Source organism: Heteronotia binoei, chromosome 2 (genome assembly GCF_032191835.1).
Source record: "Heteronotia binoei isolate CCM8104 ecotype False Entrance Well chromosome 2, APGP_CSIRO_Hbin_v1, whole genome shotgun sequence".
NCBI lineage: Eukaryota > Metazoa > Chordata > Lepidosauria > Squamata > Gekkonidae > Heteronotia > Heteronotia binoei.
Window position 1 is genome coordinate 32,121,499 of NC_083224.1, and position 18,048 is coordinate 32,139,546.

Below are 18,048 nucleotides of genomic sequence, written 5' to 3' on the forward strand. Positions count from 1 at the left end.
TCAGATAATTTACTCCTTTTAAAGTTAAACGTGGTTGTGGCGGTCTTTTTGGGCAACTCCCTATTTATACAAACGGTGAAATCAATAACATTATGGTCACTGCTCCCAAGTGGCGCAGTCACTTTTACATCTCTCACCAAGTCTTGGGCATTACTTAGGACCAAATCCAGGATCGCCCCACCCCTGGTAGGTTCTGAGACCATCTGCTCCACAGCACTGTCATTGAGAGCATCAAGAAACTCAATCTCTTTCTCTCGTCCAGAACACATATTGACCCAATCAATCTGCGGGTTGCTCAAATGGCCATTTCTGAAACATCATCGGCCTCAGACGAAACTGCACAGATGTTTCTCGTGCCTTTGTACATTAATTCCACAGAGTACAAGAAGTGAATGAAGTTGCACTCAATATTCACTGGAGTTTGGACACGTTTATCGATATCTGAGCTCTTCTCTCCATAATGGTTCTGCTGATTTAGCAAACAAACTTGGAGGATTAGCTCAAGCAGCTCATAGATAGTGGGGTCTCTCGGAGTTCTGATACTGGAATCGTTGCTTCCAAAAATCAATACAGCCATTGGTCACCCCTGTTATAATGGAATTGATGAAGCACTTCAGGAAAGTATGGGCTCGGATTCTGTGCACAAGCTGCATGCATGAAAGATGGGCTCTGCCTCTAAGAATGCTTCCTGTTTCACTAGTACTTCTGTTTGCACAAGGGACCATTGAAAATCACTGATCTTGGACAAATAGAAGCTTCAGTGGAAGAAAAAATACACTCAGTGGCAGAGACTATCTAGCATGCAAGAAACTTATCCATAGGATGCAAAGCTTAGAGCAGGGGTGGGGAACCTTTTTTCTGCCAAGGGCCACATGGATGTTTATAACATCATTCGTGGGCCATAAAAAACTATCAACTTAAAAAACAGTCCTCTGCCGAGGGAGAATGATTCAGGCTAGCAAAATTAATGCAAATAATTGTTTTTCTGTTTGAAGTCATGTGGGGAGAGCCTAATCTGGCGCGCACACACACACATGGCCTGCTGCCCTAGGCAAATGCATAGGGCCAGGGCTTTTTTGTAGAAAAAAATCCAGCAGGAACTCAGTAGTATATTAGACCACATCCCCTAATATTAGCATATTAGGCCACACCATCTGGGATAATCAAGTGCAAACTGAACTCTGACAGTAACTTTTCCAGGCCCTGCAGGAATTCTAGCCGGCCAGCCAGGCCCCAGGGAGGCTTCCTCACAGTACATCTGGGCCCTGTGATCCCTGCCTGGCCCTGGAGAGGCTGCTGCACAGTGTGGCTGGGCCCCACAATCCTCGCTGGCCAGCCAGATCCCAGGGAGGCTGCCACATGGCAATCTATGGATCTGTCAGCAATCCCCGAGGGCCACACCAAGTGACCTCGAGGGCCGTATATGGCCCTCGGGACAGAGATTCCCCACCCCTGGCTTAGAGTCATAGAGTTGGAAGGGTCATCTAGTCCAACCCCCTGCACAATGCAGGAATTTCACACATACATCCCCAGTGACTCCTGCTCCATGCCCAGAAGATGGCAAAAATCTCCAGGATGCCTTGCCAAACCGGCCTGGAGAAAAATTGCTGAATGACCTCAAAGTCAGCCATTCCAAAAAAGCCAGCAAGGTCCCTTCTATTGGTTTGCTTTTCTTTGTGAGCTCCCTTGGATTTTCCTTTGATAGGATCAGGGCTTTTTTGTTTTTAAAAAAGGCCCGTAGGAACTTATTTGCATATGACGTCACCATAGTTTCACACAGGTTTGGGTAGAAAAAGCCCAGCACAAATTCATTTGCATATTAGGCCACACCCCTTGATGCCAAGCCAGCCATTCCTGTGCATTCCTGCTCAAAAAAGCCCTGGATGGATGCAAACAGCCTTTTTTGTTGTAAGAACTCCTTTGCATATTAGGCCATAAACCTGAGGTAGCCAAGCTGTTCCCTCCAAGAGTTTACAGGGCTCTTCTTACAGGACCTTGGAAGATTGGCTACGTTGGTGTGGGTAGCTGAATATGCAAAGGAGTTCCTGCTACAAAAAAAGCCCTGGATGCAAATGTAATAAACAGGCAATACATAAATGCATTGGCCCTTGCTTCAGACTAACCACCAATGTTTGTCCCACCCCATGGTCTGCTCTAGGGAGGCTGTGGTTGAACACACCAACAATCTAAGTCACCCAGACTTTTTAGATCGGTAGACTGCAAAACATTATACCAAACGTTTTTTGCATTTATTGTAAAAACACCCCTACAAGACAAGGAGCTACAGTACTAATGTCCCTTTTGGGCAGGTAAAAAAAACTGACACACGTACTCTTTAACGAACAAGGAGTCTCTCAGTCACCTCTAGAAGCTAATCTCAGTCACTGTAGTCACAACAGTGGGTATCCTCAAGACACCTGCAGAAGGGAAACTTCATTCCATCATAGCTTGGAACTGCTGTGTGTATTGAGACAGCCCATCAGCTTGATCCTGAAGTTCCCTTATGGCCTCCGGGCTTGGATATTGCATGGCGGCATTTTTGGTGGCGACCGCCATGCTCTTCAGCAGGCCACAGAACTTGCTGCTGCAGCACAGGACCTCGTTCCGCGTGGCCTTCTCCAGGGCTTCCTGGCACAGGGTGTCTACCAACTTTTGGCCCACCATAATGATCAGTTTGCTCTGCGCAATGAAGACTTCCGGGGCTTGGTTTCTGCTCAGGCTGTCATGTAGAACGCCAATAGCTTTGTGAACAGCACCGAAGTACAGTCTGCAGAGATCGGAGAGCTCCATTTTCTTGGCAGGATCCTGCTCGCTCGGAACATCTGGGTTTGTTTTAGGTGGGGAACCCTGGAGAGGGAGACATGAAATAAGAAAGCTTCAGAGATCCTGGCGATGGTGGATTTCAGGAACGCTTCCTACAAAGCTTCCTTTATCAAGCATAGTTAGAGTTACATTACCTGCCAAAGAAACAAAATTAGAGTATAGTGGCACCTTTGAGACCAACAAAACTTAATTCTGGGCTGGGCTTTTTTTGTAGCAGGAACTCCTTTGCATATTAGGCTACATCCTCCTGATGTAGCTAATCTTCCAAGAGTTTACAGGGCTTTTCTTACAGAGCCTGCTGTAAGCTCTTGGAGGATTGGCTACATCAGGGGTGTGTGGCCTAATATGCAAAGGAGTTCCTGCTACAACCCCCCCCCCCCCCCCGGCAATTCTGGGTATAAATTTTTGTGTGCATGCAACCTTCTTCAGATCTGAGAGAGTAAACTTTCTTCTGTTGCTTCAGACCAACATGGCTACCCACAGAATTACTTACCAGCATAAGACATCCAAAAGTAATACAGCTGATAGTGTGAATTGTTATGGTCTTGGAATCTAACTGGACTTAAAATTGCTATGGTACAAATTGTTATGGTCTTGGAGTCTAACTGGTCACCTCTTACTAGTCTTCACACAGTCAGTTATACACTCTCAGCCTAACCTACATCCCAGTGTTGTTGTAAAGATAAAATGAAGGTGAGGAAAATGATGTATGTCGCTTTGGCTCCCCACTGGGGAGAAAGATGAGGAAGAAAAGAAGTACATAATGAATAATAACCAAGACAAAATGCTATTATTATTACTATTATTCAGTGCTATTATTGTTCATTGCATTTATTTTATAGCATTTAGATCCCGGCTTTATTCAGTTGAGGCATTCTCAGAGAACATAAGAAGAGCCCTGCTGGATCAGATCACTGGTCCTTTCAGCCCAGCATGTGTCTCCCACAGGGGCCAAACAGTTATTTTGAAGGCCCAAAAATAGGGCACAGAAGCTAAGGCCTTTCCAAGATGTTGCCTCCTGGCACTGGGATTCAGAAGTTGACTGCCTCTGAATGTGGAAATTCTTTTTTGTCGGAGTGGCTAGTAGCCTTTGGCAGGTAGGGCTGCCAAGTCCAATTCAAGAAACATCTGGGGACTTTGGGGGTGGAGCCAGGAGGCTTTGGGGGTGGAGCCAGGAGCAAGAGTGTGACAAGCATAACTGAACTCCAAAGGGAGTTCTGGCTATCACATTTAAAGAGACAGCACACATTATTTCCTCCATTGGAAATAATGAAGGATAGGGGCACCTTCTTTTGAGGCTCATAGAATTGGACCCCCTGGTTCAATCTTTTTGAAACTTGGGGGGTATTTTGGGGAGAGGCACTGGATGCTATACAGAAATTTTGATGCCTCTACCTCAAAAAACAGCACACACACACACACCCCGGAGCCCCAGATACCTGTAAATCAATTCTCAATTATTTCCTATGAGAATAAGTCTCCATAGGGAATCATGGAGTGCCCAGCAGACATTTCCCTCCCCTCCCCCCGCTTTCTGATGACCCTGAAGCAGGGAGAGGATCCCCTGCCCCCATCTAAGGATTAGCAACCCTACTGGCAGGTCATAAAGTTGCAAGGAGGATATGAGCCAGAGGCGGCCTACTTGCTTTCAGCAAGGCTGCTATGTCACATATCCTTTAAACATATCCTTGGTCTTGCATTTGTGTATGGTATGTAGAAGCGTAGGGGTTTTTTCCCATTTACAGAATACGTTTTGTTTCAACAACCCCGAAAAATCTAGCAGACTAAGAGTGCACGTAAGTTAAAATTTAATTATACCCCACTTCGCTTTGCCTTGTGGTGGAGGGAATTCTGAAGGAATTTATCGTGTGAAAGGTGGGGTGCTGTGATGTCCTTCCCCATGTGTTTATTCCTACAATCACAGTGTGACCAACCTGTATCTGAACATATTCACAATCTTCAGTGACTTCAGCCCTCGCCCTCTCCATGTTTGGGCTGTTTTCTTTGGATTTATTCAAAACGTTTCTTAGAAGCGAATTATCTTCCGTCCGCCGCTCGAGACTGCCCTTTGCCGTTCTGCGTCTCAGCTCTTGGCTGTCCTTCTCTTGGCTGTTCTTTCTGAAAAGGAGCTTCCCGTTGGCAATGACGATGGATACAAATCTCTTGATGTCATCCGGGATGGTGCGGGCCACCATCACAAACCGATCCAGGTCATCCGGGCTGCTCTGTGGTTTCTTAATGACCAGGACCTCGAGTGACCATTTGCATTTGTTCAGTGCTTCTCTCATTTCCACCAGGATCTGAAACGAAGCTGCGAGGATACTCAGCTGTTTTTTAATTCTCACCTGAAGCTTACTGTCGGAGGCCCAAGCAGCGTTTCCTTCGATGGTTTGAGCAAAGTCCAAGAATTCTCCCAAGGAGACTTTGATGTGGTCGACCGCTCGACGGATTTCCTCAATGTTCCCCTCTAGGTGCTCCTGGTACCTCCACCTGCTGCTCACAAAAATCATTAGACTTGCAATGGAACTGGATACGCCGTGCTGCAGCTTTGTCAAAGTTTCTATGGCTGCGTCAAGCTCCATGGACGTTTCTTTGCTGGGTTCGTCTGAAGACGACGATGGACTAGAGGAGAAGGACTCGGAAGAAGCACTGGAGGAAGTCGAGATGGTGCTGGTCCGGCTCTCTACGCTTGAGACAGACAACCTGTCTTGGTTCAGTTTGGCATCTCTTGGTAACTGTGATGGGAAGCTGTAAACATTGTCTCTGGAACTATCGTTACATTTTTCAATCCCTTTCTTTTGTGAAATAACTCCTTTCGGAACATCGTAAAGGACTTGCTGGTGGTTCTCCTTTTCAGTACTGGAGGGCAAAACAGCTGGAGGAACATCATAGTTTCCATTTTGATGCAGGACTAGAACATCATGTGTGGAGGGTACATCGTAAAGTGGACTCTCTGGAAGAATTAATTTCCTTTGGACAGGTGGAACATCATACAACTGTGGACTCGTTGATGTACATTCCTTGTTCATTGCTGGGATTTTCTGTACATCAGGGTCAAGCCTCGCTGGTGGGATGTCATAAAACAAAAGCTTATTTGGGGACTGGCTCTGAAGAGTTTGTTTTAAACCTGCTTTTTCAGGTATATCGTAGATCCACTCTGATTTGCGAAGGTTCGGCAGTGTATTGTAATGACTCAAAAGCTTCCCTGTTTCTGTGGCTTTTCCAGGTGCTCTTGAAGCTGTTGGGAGTATGTCGTACACCTGGAAGACACCAAAATAATTGCAATTTATGCAGAATTAGGAATGCCCCACAACCTCTCTATAGTACACAACTCTTCCCTTCTTCTTTAATTTCTTGCCTTGACTTAATTTTTCCTTGTGGATTCATCATTTCACCATAAATTATAGTCATTATTCTTCCTTATGTGCTTGCTGTAATAAGCATCTATTGGTGACATTACTAGCGAAATTGAGGCACTGATTCTTCTTAGCATTTCCCATATTTTAAATAAGCTATTTCATAGAATCACAGAGTTCGAAGGAGCCATACAGGTGATCTAGTCCAACCCCCTGCTCAATGCAGAATCAGCCTAGAGCATCCCTGACAACTGTTTCTCCAGCCACTGCCTAAAGACTGGCAGAGAAGGGGAGCTCACCACCTCCCTTGGTAGCTGATTCCACTGTTGAACAACTCTTACTGTAAAAACGTTTTTCCTAATATCCAGCTGGCACCTTCCCATCCTTAATGTAAATCCATTATTGAAAGTCATCTTTTCTGCTGCCAGCAGGAACAGCTCCCTGCCCTCCTTTAAGTGACAGCCCTTCAAGAGAGCCATCATGCCCCCTCCCCTCAGCTTCCTCTTCTCCAGACTGGACATTCCCAAGTCCCTCAGCCTTTCCTCATAGGGCTTGGTCTCCAGGCCCCTGATCATCCTCGTCACTTTCCTTTGCACCCACTCCATTCTGTCTACATCCTCCTTGAAGTGTGCACAATACTCCAGGTGTGGCCTGAGGTTAAGCTCCAGCATCGCAATAGAGTTAATCCAGATCTCCCAGTTCCTCTACTCTTGTCTACACTAGCTCCTACTCAAGCCCTCCTCTCCAGCTCCTGACCTCGAAGGCCCTAGATGTCTGAAACTGAGTTCTGCCAGTCACAAACACTGCCCTGGCCCCCTTATAAGGGCAGCTCCTATTGACAAAGCTCTGGACTTGCTCTCGCCAAGTGGCACTTACATTACCCACAGATGACTTCGGTGTGCAAATTCTTGTTTTTTGCGCGCTTGGTGGGATATCGTAAAGCTGTGGTGACTCTTTCAGGCAATTTTCCACACAGGGGAAAAGTAGGGTGCCCTTCCTGGAGGAGGGCGGTGTGACAAGACCCTAATTAAGGGGAAAAGAGAACAAGAAATTAATATTTCTAGCCGGAATAACATATCCTTTAACCCTTGCAAAGATGACTAGCTTTTTTACTTGACCATGGAGAAACTAGAGAACTTTTCCCAGTCAAAAGTAGGACAAAGGGAAGAAAAAGAGGAGGGGGAGACTGGATTTATACCCCACCCTTCACTCGGAGTCTCAGAGTGATTTACAATCTCCTTTCCCTTCCCTTCTCCACAACAGACACCCTGTGAGGTAGGTGGAGCTAAGAGAGCTCTGACAGAAACTGCTCTTGAGCTGAACAGCTCTGCAAGATTTATGACTGACCCAAGGTCACTCTAGCAGGGAGGAGCAGGGAATCAAACCTGGTTCTCCCAGATAAGAGTTTGCACACTTAACCACTACACCAAACTGGCTCTCAGATATACTAAGAGTGTTGAGAGATGTACCAAGAGTGCTCACTGATATCCAGGGCTTTCTACATCCTTTATCCCTTGATTCTTCCACATTCTCATTTTCCTCACTTGCGTGTCATTATTGCTTTGGGTCCCCCCCCGCCCCCCTTTTCAGCATGTGTTTTGCTCCTGGTAGTGGTTGATTCAATCTTACATCACTGTATGCCAGACATAAAGCAATGTAGTATCAAATCGACCATTAGCAAGAACAAAACACATGCAGAAAAGGGAGGGGAAAAAACCCTGAAGCAATGGGGACACGCAAGCGAGGTAAATGAGAATGCCTAAAGCCCCCCCATGATAGCCCATGCAAGTGTGGGAAAGGAAGTGGAAGGACTGACGGGGAGAGGAAATCGTCTCCTCTGGATCTCCTCCCTTCTCATCATTTCCTTCTCCTACTGTTTGGACTGATCCTGGTCACTGCCCCCTCATGGGCAGTGACAAATTCCAGGTTGGAGAAATTGAGGGCGGGGGGAGGCTGAGAAGGGTTGAGATTATAGAGAGGCGAGAGAGCTCAACAGGGATGTGATGCTGTTACAGTTTGTCCTCCGAAGCTGTTTCTTCCCAGGGAAATGAGCTCTGTAGTCTGAAGATCAACTGTAATTCTGGGAGACCTCCAGGCTTTACCTGAAGGTTGGCAACCTGACTGCTTCACTGTTGGCAGCTTTTGCACCCTATATGATGCTCAAATTCCTCCTGCTTTTGTGATACCTGCTCGTGCTCGGTTGTGGGGAGGGGGGGTTGTGGATTTAATGCCTAAATCAATCTCTTTTTTAGCAAGTCAGATTTTTTTCTGCTAACCTGGAATCCCCGCAGGTTGGCCAAAACCTACAACATGGTTGTGGCTGGGAAGCTTTCCATCTCTTTTTTTTTTTTGTCCACACGGACACCAACCCCTTGCTGTTTAATATAGTAACTGAGCAACTTGAGGCCTGATTTGTGCATGGAAGAGAATGAGATGGCCAAGACCTGAGATAACAGAATGGATAGTATGCAGGGCTTTTTTTTTTATAGCAGGGACTCCTTCGCATATTAGGCCACACGCTCCTGATGTAGCCAATCTTCCAAGAGCTTACAGGGCTCTTCGTACAGGGCCTACTGTAAGCTCTTGGACGACTGGCTACATCAGGGGGAGTGGCCTAATATGCAAAGAAGTTCTTGCTACAAAAAAGCCCCGATGGCATGACCTCAGACTGCAAATAAAGGTTTTGAGGGTCAAAAGCCCTACGCCCTATAGTGATGTCATCTTTTCTTTATTATTTAGGGTTATAACACAGTATGTTATATTTTAATGACTAGATTAACATACTGTGTTATAACCCAAAATAATAATCTAGTCATTAAAATATTGTCCATATTTTTATTAAGCCAGTTAAATGCTTTCAGTGGTTCCTTACTTTTTCCCATTGCTGCTCTGCCTATTTTTTTGCTGCTGTCAACACATTCATAATAAGCTGAAGATCTGTTTCCGTTCAACTAGCATGGCAAACAAGACCTTGGGATCCATTAATGATCCAGGAGGAGTGATTTAAATCCATGAAAACTAAAGAGGGGCTGTGAAATCTGACAAACCAGAGCAGAGCTCATCAGGACTTTCACCAAAAGAAGGCCCATTTGGAGCTTTTGTGGAGAAAAATGTGGTTGCATTTGGTTAGAACACGGAGTTGCAGTGGAAGAAGATGAGCTCTAGATGGCGAAGTGGTCTAATGAACTGAACTTTGGAAGGCAACATCAACAGAACACCTGCTCCCCACCCGATCAATAGCACTCTACAGCAGGGGTGGTCAACGGTAGCTCTCCAGGTGTTTTTTGCCTACAACTCCCATCAACCCCAGCCAGCATGACTGATGGCTGGGACTGATGGGAGTTGTAGGCAAAAAACATCTGGAGAGCTACCGTAGGCCACCCCTGCTCTACAGCAGTTAGATCCAAGTAGTCAACTGCGTTGGTCTGAAGTAGTAGAACAAAGTAGGAGTCAAGGAGCACCTTTAAGACCAACAAAGTTTTATTTAGAATGTAAGCTTTCGTGTGCTCTCTAAGCACACTTCATCAGGCGAGGAATCCAGCACAGTGAGCAAAGCCACACGTAGCTGGTAGTCAGTGGCTCAGAATGCAAACTAATAATAATAATAAATTTTTATTTGTATCCCACCCTCCCCGCCGAAGCAGGCTCAGGGCGGCTAACAAGTCACACTGGTACAAATTTAAGAACTAATGACAGTATAGTAAAATTATCTGGTAGGGAGTGGTTTAGAATGCAAAATGGTAAAAAAAAAAAATTAAGATTCAATGACAGAATAGTAAAATTAACAAATTGAGCAAACCTTTGATCTGAGTAGCATGAGCATGCAAAAGCAATAAAACAGTAGTATGTCAAAATGTGAGAGTGTCTGTTAATGACTATATTGTATTTCTCTCTCTCGGCTTGGCTTCGCGAACGAAGATTTAAGAAGGGTGCAATAGTCCACGTTTGCTGCAGGCTCGCTGGTGGCTGACAAGACCAATGCAGGACAGGCAGGTCCGGCCACAGTAGCTGCAGGGAAAAGTCTGATTTGGGGTTGGTGCTGTAGCAGTGCGATTCTTCCTCAATCTCCTTTTGTCCTCAAGACCAGCTATGCGTGCGTTCTCAAAGGAAGAGACAGCCTGGTGGATGGTGTGCCTCCATGCTTTGCGATCTGAGGCTAGGTCAGACCACTGGTGATGGTTGATGTGACAGGTGCTAAGGGATTTCTTCAAGGAGTCCTTGTACCTCTTCTTTGGTGCCCCTCTATTTCGATGGCCGGTGGAGAGTTCGCCATACAGGGCAATCTTGGGAAGGCGGTGGTTTTCCATCCTAGAAATATGCCCTGCCCAGCGCAGCTGCGTCTTCAACAGCAGTGCCTCGATGCTGGTAACCTCTGCCCGCTTGAGGACTTCAGTGTTGGTCACAAAGTCACTCCAGTGGATGTTGAGGATGGTGCGAAGGCAGCGCTGATGAAAGCGCTCAAGGAGTCGCAGGTGATGACGGTATAAAACCCACGATTCGGAGCCATAGATGAGGGTTGTCATCACAACAGCTTTGTAAACATTGATCTTTGTGCCTTTTTTCAGATGCTTGTTGCTCCACACTCTTTTGTGCAGTCGGCCAAATGCACGGTTTGCCTTTGCCAGCCTGTTGTCAATCTCCTTGTCGATCTTGGCATCTGAGGAGATGATGCACCCCAGGTAGCTGAACTGCTGGACTGTCTTCAGAACTGATTCACCCACAGTGATGCAGGGAGGGTGATAATCTTCCTGGGGTGCAGGCTGGTGGAGAACTTCTGTCTTCTTCAGACTAACTTCTAGGCCGAATAGCTTGGCAGCCTCTGCAAAGCAGGACGTCATATGCTGCAGAGCTGATACCGAGTGGGAGATGAGTGCAGCATCATCAGCAAACAGTAGCTCTCGGATGAGTTTTTCCATTGTCTTGGAGTGGGCCTTTAGTCGCCTCAGGTTGAACAGGCTGCCATCGGTGCGATAGCGGATGTAGACACCATCGTCCTCATCTAGATCTACTGCGGCTCTTTGAAGCATCATGCTAAAGAAGATCGTAAAGAGAGTTGGCGCAAGAACGCAGCCTTGCTTTACACCTGTGCCTATTGGGAAGGACTCCGAGAGGTCGTTGCAGTGTCTGACTTGGCCTCGCTGGTCTTCGTGTAGCTGGATGATCATGCTGAGGAACCTTGGGGGACATCCTAAACGTTCCAAGATTTGCCACAGGCCTTTCCTGCTAACGGTATCGAAAGCTTTGGTAAGGTCGACAAAAGTCACATACAGACCCTTGTTCTGTTCCCTGCATTTCTCTTGGAGCTGCCTGAGAACAAATACCATGTCGGTGGTGCTCCTGTTAGCTCTGAAGCCGCACTGGCTCTCTGGGAGGAGTTCTTCTGCAATGGTGGGCACCAGTCTGTTCAGGAGTATTCTGGCAAGGATTTTGCCTGCGATGGAGAGCAGGGTTATCCCCCGGTAGTTGGAGCAGTCTGACTTTTCCCCTTTGTTCTTGTATAGGGTGATGATGATTGCATCGCGAAAGTCCTGTGGTAATTTGCCTTGTTCCCAGCAGGTGACAAGTACTTTGTGAAGTGAGCTATGTAGTACTGTGCCCCCATGCTTCCAGATCTCTGGTGGAATTCCATCAACTCCTGCTGCCTTGCCACTTTTCAGTTGCTTGATGGCTTTAACAGTCTCTTCTAGGGTGGGGATCTCATCCAACTCTGTTTTCACCGGTTGAAGTGGGGTGAGGTGGATTGCTGAATCTTGAACAACGCGGTTGGCACTGAAGAGAACCTGAAAATACTCCGACCACCGGTTCAGTATGGATGCCTTGTCTGTGAGGAGCACTTGGCCGTCTGCACTATGCAAGGGACTCTGAGCCTGATATGATGGACCATATACTGCCTTCAGGGCTTCGTAGAACCCTCTTAAATCACCAGTGTCTGCACACAGCTGGGTTCTCTCTGCAAGCTTGGTCCACCACTCGTTCTGAATGTCTCGAAGCTTGCGCTGGAAGTTGCTACATGCAGCGCAAAAGGTTGCTTTTTTCCCAGGACAGGAGGGCTGAGCAAGATGTGCTTGGTAGGCAGATCTCTTTTTTGCCAGTAATTCTTGGATCTCTTGATTGTTCTCATCAAACCAGTCCTTGTTCTTCCTTGTGGAGAACCCGAGGACTTCTTCAGAGATCTGCAGGACGGTAGTTTTTAGGTGTTCCCAGAGTGCTTCTGGAGAAGGGTCTGTGGGGCAACTGAGGTCCTCAATTCTTGACTGGAGTTTTGCCTGGAAGGCAGATTTAACTTCAGCTGACTGGAGGCTGCCAACCTGAAACTTCCTCCGAGGGATACCTCCTCTCCTGGGGGTGGGTTTAAAGTGAAGACGGAGATTGCAGCGTACAAGACGATGATCCGTATGACATTCTGCGCTGGGCATTACTCGGGTGTGTAAGACATCTCGAAGGTCTCTCTGGCGCACCAGAATGTAGTCGATAAGGTGCCAATGCTTGGACCGTGGGTGCATCCAGGTTGTCTTCAGACTGTTCTTCTGCTGGAAGATAGTGTTGGTGATGGTGAGCTGGTGCTCCATGCAGAATTCTAGCAGGAGGCGCCCGTTGTCATTGCAGTTGCCAATGCCGTGTTTGCCAAGTACTCCTTTCCAGGCTTCCGAGTCTTTACCTACTCTGGCATTGAAGTCGCCAAGGATGATCACCTTGTCCTCTGTAGGGGTCTTCCGTACGAGGTTGCGTAGATCAGCATAGAACTTGTTCTTTTCTGCAGGATCTGCTTGAAGGGTTGGGGCATACACACTGAAGAGTGTTGCATGCTGCTTGTTTTGAAGTGGGAGGCGCATGGACATGATGCGATCTGAGTGACCTGTTGGAAGGTTTTCGAGTTTGGAGGCAATGGAGTTCCTGACCATGAAGCCAACGCCAGAAAGGCGGCTCTCAGCCTTTGACTTACCCGACCAGTAGAGGGTATAGCCAGCACCGTGTTCTTGAAGACTACCTTCCTCAGGGAAACGGACCTCACTGAGAGCTGCTATGTCGATATTCAACCTGAGAAGTTCGTGGGCAATGAGAGCAGAGCGTCGTTCAGGGCGACCACTGCCTACTGTGTCAAGCATGGTTCTGATGTTCCAACACGCAAGCTTTAGTCTTTGCACACTTTGTGAGGCAGGTGCATGCCTTTTCTTTGTTGTTATTTTTCGACTGCAAGTAAGGATGCCCGTTGACCGCGGCTAGCCAACTGGGGTGGGGGAGACGAGCTTTGTTTAGGCCACCTTTTCTAGGCCCCTCTCCGTGTGGAGCAAGCAGTGCTGTCCCTAGATAGGGCTGCTTGGTCGTTCAGGGTGCTGCCGAAAGATGCTTTCGTCTCCGGGTTAGCATCAGGCGACCAATATCCTGAACCGCCTACATGCAGGATCGGGACTGCGGCTTCCAGTGGCACCTTCCACCTGCCGTTTCGCCCCTTGCCTATCGCTGCAGGACTTGATGCGTTGTGGGTTGTGTGTGTGGATATGCCCTTCAGGCCTGCGCAGAGGAATTTTTTAGGTGAAGCGCAGTGTGCGCGGTACTGGCTCCACCCTTTCACCTGGGGGTCATCTGCCATGGCCCAGTAAGCCGGGACGCCGGTAGTGAGTCCTCCAGGTGGTAGGTGTTACATTAACGAGCTCTATCTGCCCGGGTTTGATGTTAGAGTTTTCCTTCTCTTAGGCTGACGAAGTTGGTGGGCCCAGCCTGCCCATCCGGTTATACCGCCGGACAATTCGGTCGCACCATGACGCAGCAAACTCTGTGAAAACGGGGGGGACCAGCGAGAAGGTGTTGCTACGGATGCAGTAATGCAGGAGAGGCCATTGCAGTGACCATCTGCCAGGCATAGCCAGACAGTGACCACGCGGCGTTCACTACACCAGGAGAGGAGAGGCTATGTATTGCGCATGCACTTTCCCTGGGGGGGTAGGATTCCCAGAGGGAGCCCACCCCCCAAACCCCCCCTTGTATTGTATTGTATTATTGTATATTGTATTGTATTAAGCCTGGGTCAAAGGAAGGTATTTATATCTCAGAAGATTTCCCATCCAACTAATTTACCTTTTAACATGTAACATACATATAGTTTGCCATAGGAGAAAAATACATTAAAATTAGTGGGAGATGGTTTCAGTATATGTAATGGGATAAACAGCCAATATCCCTGTCTGAGTATGTCAATACAGCTAAAAGAGAGATACACTGGATAGTGATGTTCTTGTCCACCTAATTTACTTTTTAACATGTAAACATCATTCAAATTTGCCATACTATTCTGTCATTGAATCTTAATTTTTTTTTTTTTACCATTTTGCATTCTAAACCATTCCCTACCAGATAATTTTACTATACTGTCATTGGTTCTTAAATTTGTACCAGTTTGCATTCTGAGCCACTGACTACCAGCTACGCGTGGTTTTGCTCACTGTACCGGATTCCTCGCCTGATGAAGTGTGCTTAGAGAGCACACGAAAGCGTACGTTCTGAATAAAACGAAGTTGGTCTTAAAGGTGCAACTTGACTCTACAGCAGTGTTTCTTGACTTGGGACAAAATACTTCCTCTAAGCTGTGGAGTCTTTGTGAGCAAAAATGCTACTTCATGAGCCACTGGCATTAAAGTTGTGGGCTGCATTAGCTCAGCTACTGCATAAATTAGTTCGTTCTGGGGCCATTTATCCTGAGAGAAGGCAAAAATGTGTGAGCCAGAGGCTAAAAAACCTCTATGAGCTAGCTATCTCAGCTAAGAGGGAACACAGCTTGGGACCCAAAAGTGGATCATTAAGCCTCTGAAAGTAGGTCATGGGCCAGCTCTTCCTAATGGCCACCTCTGCTCTTTCTGTTTTTTCTCTTTGGTACTTTGGAAACCAAAATCTGACCATGGAAACAGCATCTTCCACTCAGACATGCTTAAGTGAAACGTGTCCTAATAGTTACTAGGGTTTTCTTCAGCTCTTAGAAGGGATTAGAGGGAATAATGGAGAAGACAAAGGCAATCAGAGGCTGGAATGTAACCTTTATCACACACAAAGGCTGTGTAGGTTGGAATGCTGCTTGTTTGGGGTTGCTGCTTTCTCAAAAACATATGCTTAGCTATTGTAAAAAATGGAATGCCGAATTAGATGGTACCAAGGTCACAGTTTGCCTAGGATGCAGAAAACCTCAAACCTTGGGCCACCAAACTGAGTGAGAATAAAACAAACCCTACCACTGAAACAATGTTATTTAATCTGGATAGTTGATCAGATCTTCAGTAGTCAGTCAGAAGACCACACAGGCAAGATCCTTACCTGTCCTCACACACTTTCTATAACCATTTGGTGGCCACCAGGAAAGGGAGTAGGCACCACACCGGAAACCCATCTTAAACCATGTTTCCAACAGTCATGAAGACTTTGTATGTGTGATTAGACCAGGTCAATTGAGAGCACTAGGGAATCAGAGCCATGGAGACTAAAGGGAACACCAACGCCAAGAGACCATATCAGGGGAAGTTCTCAGTCTCTATGCCCTGTTGCTACACCATCAGAGGAACCGGTTGGCCACTGTGTGAGACAGGATGCTGGACTAGAAGGACCACTGGTCTGATCCAGCAGGGCTCTTTTAAATTATTTTTTAATCTATCTACCATTATTAGAGGTTATCCGCCACCCAGGTAAAGAGACTCACCTGTGAGAATAAGGCTTCATGGCGCTGTGGTGATGGGACATCATATATATCGCTTTTGTTACCCAGTGTTGATGCCCAGCTCGCTCTCGGAAGCGTAAAGAGGTGCTGGAGAGGGGGGAAAAGAAGATGAAAGAAGTAGGACTTGCAGGTTCTGCAAAAAGGTTCTGTCACTGTTGTTGAAAGAAGCCATTAGTGGGCTTTCGTTAACCTTCCATTGATAGTCACTGACCCTGCCAGATGGCTTTCATCCTCCAATACAAGCTCCAAGTCTGCTGCTTGAAGCTGAGTTTGTTTTTCACAAAGTAATTCCCGCCTTGTACCTTCTGTTTGACTGTTGTGCCGAATTACTGATGTGTGAAAAATGGACCCACGAGGGGGGAAAAGAAACAAAACCTTTTGTGGCTACCAGAGAGACAGGCCTCAGAGAGGAAGACAACAAGGAAACCGATCTGGTCACAGTTAGGAACCATACTTTGCAGAGTCAAAGAAAGCTACCCATTATTTTCCCCTGTAAGTGTTCCTACCATAGCATTTCTGGAGTTGCTCTCTCTCCCTCTTTGTGTGGCTAAATAAGTAGGGTTGCCAACCTCCAGGTAGCCTCAGATGAATTTCTGAGGAGGAATTATTTTTCTGAGGACTTCCATTATAACTGCATTTCTCATTTGCCTTGCATTGTTGATGTTGCATTTGTCTATCATTTCTCATTTGCCTTGCATTGTTGATGTTGCATTTGTCTATTATTTACTGAAGGTTATGATACTTTATGCTTTGTTATGACTTGAATATTATGCTGTGTGGACAACTTCTATTTTATACTTCATTGTACTAAACATTTATCATTTGCTATGTTTTGCTCACAAGCTGCTCTGGGTTCCTTCCCAGTGAGGAGAAACCTGGACAGCCCAGGCAAGCCCAATCTTGTCAGAACTCAGAAGCTATGCAGGGGCAGAGTTGACTAGTATTTGGATGGGCGATCTGCAAGGAACACGAGGGCTTTGATGCAGAGGCAGGTAATGGCATGGCAACCCACCTGTGAAACATCTTTTGCCTTGAAAACCAGCCAAGCTCGCCACCTAGTGGTGCATATCAATAAAAGAGAAGACGACTGCAGATTTATACCCAGCCCTTCTCTCTGAATCAGAGGCTCAGAGCCGCTTACAATCTCCTATATCTTCTCTCCCCCCAACAGACACCCTGTGAGGTGGGTGGGGCTGAGAGGGCTCTCACAGCAGCTGCCCTTTCAAGGACAACTCCTACGAGAGCTATGGCTAACCCAAAGCCATTCCAGCAGCTGTATGTGGAGGATTGGGGAATCAAACCCGGTTCTCCCAAATAAAAGTCCACGCACTTAACCATTACACCAAACTGGCTCTCCAGAGCTAGCTGCCAGACAATCTTAGGATCTCCTGGCTAAATTACGCACTCTCCATACAATAACAATAGTGACTGGGAGAAAGGTGAAGTGTAAGTGAAGTAAACAAATAGATGTCTGAAAAAGCTACCAATTCGCGTGGGGGGGGGACCCTAGTAGAATTCTCTTATGGAGCAGTATACCACCAGATCCTAACATAATCATAAATAAACTGAATCAAATTTTGCCAAGATAGGTTACATTTTGGGCACACTGAGGGCTTGAGTTACGAAGAAATGCAGGGACCTTGCAACGTTGCACAGTGAGGTATTCTTGACCGCCAGAGTCATATTCGAGGATCTCAACCAGACAGACTGTACCCAGCTGCTCAGAGAACAGCTGATTGCCCACCGGCTGTTTCAGAGCAATTCAGCCCACCCTGTTTCTATTCCTGCCCTCAGCTGGCCTCTTTGCCTCCCATGTTCTTTCAGTATGTGTCCTGGTAGAGCATTAGGGCACAGTTGTTCCTTGCAAGCAGCAACTGTGACGTGGTGCGGGATGCCATCCCCAGGAAACTCACAGTTCTAAGGATTAACATCTGAGAGATCTCACTTCCTCAAAGAACCGATAAGCTTCAGTGGAAGACAGCCAGGATTGCTGTTCATCATTAGCCTTATCCATCCCTTGAGAATAAACAAGCTGCCTTGATGCTTCAGACTAACATCCATGTAGTTCTGCACCAACGAAAAGATTCTGGAAAAGCTTCAATGTTTGGTTCCAAGAGGAGGAGAGAATGTTATTGGAAACTACTTGGGGGGGGGGGGTGTGTGGAGGGT

At 46.7% G+C, this 18,048-nt stretch overlaps 1 protein-coding gene across 2 annotated transcripts in view; it reads right to left on the reverse strand.

Moving 5' to 3' along the window:
* Positions 1 to 2,302: 2,302 nt before the first annotated feature.
* The window catches only part of CASS4 (Cas scaffold protein family member 4), a 52,603-nt gene continuing 36,857 nt past the window's right edge, over positions 2,303 to 18,048 (reverse strand). For both annotated transcript variants that reach the window (XM_060230756.1, XM_060230757.1), the window contains exons 3-6: positions 15,862 to 15,966; positions 7,056 to 7,202; positions 4,758 to 6,083; positions 2,303 to 2,847 (exon numbers count right to left, since the gene is read on the reverse strand). In XM_060230756.1, coding sequence (XP_060086739.1) covers positions 2,434 to 2,847; positions 4,758 to 6,083; positions 7,056 to 7,202; positions 15,862 to 15,966 — 1,992 coding nt within the window. In that variant the 3' untranslated portion in view covers positions 2,303 to 2,433. The remainder of the gene's footprint in view (positions 2,848 to 4,757; positions 6,084 to 7,055; positions 7,203 to 15,861; positions 15,967 to 18,048) is intronic.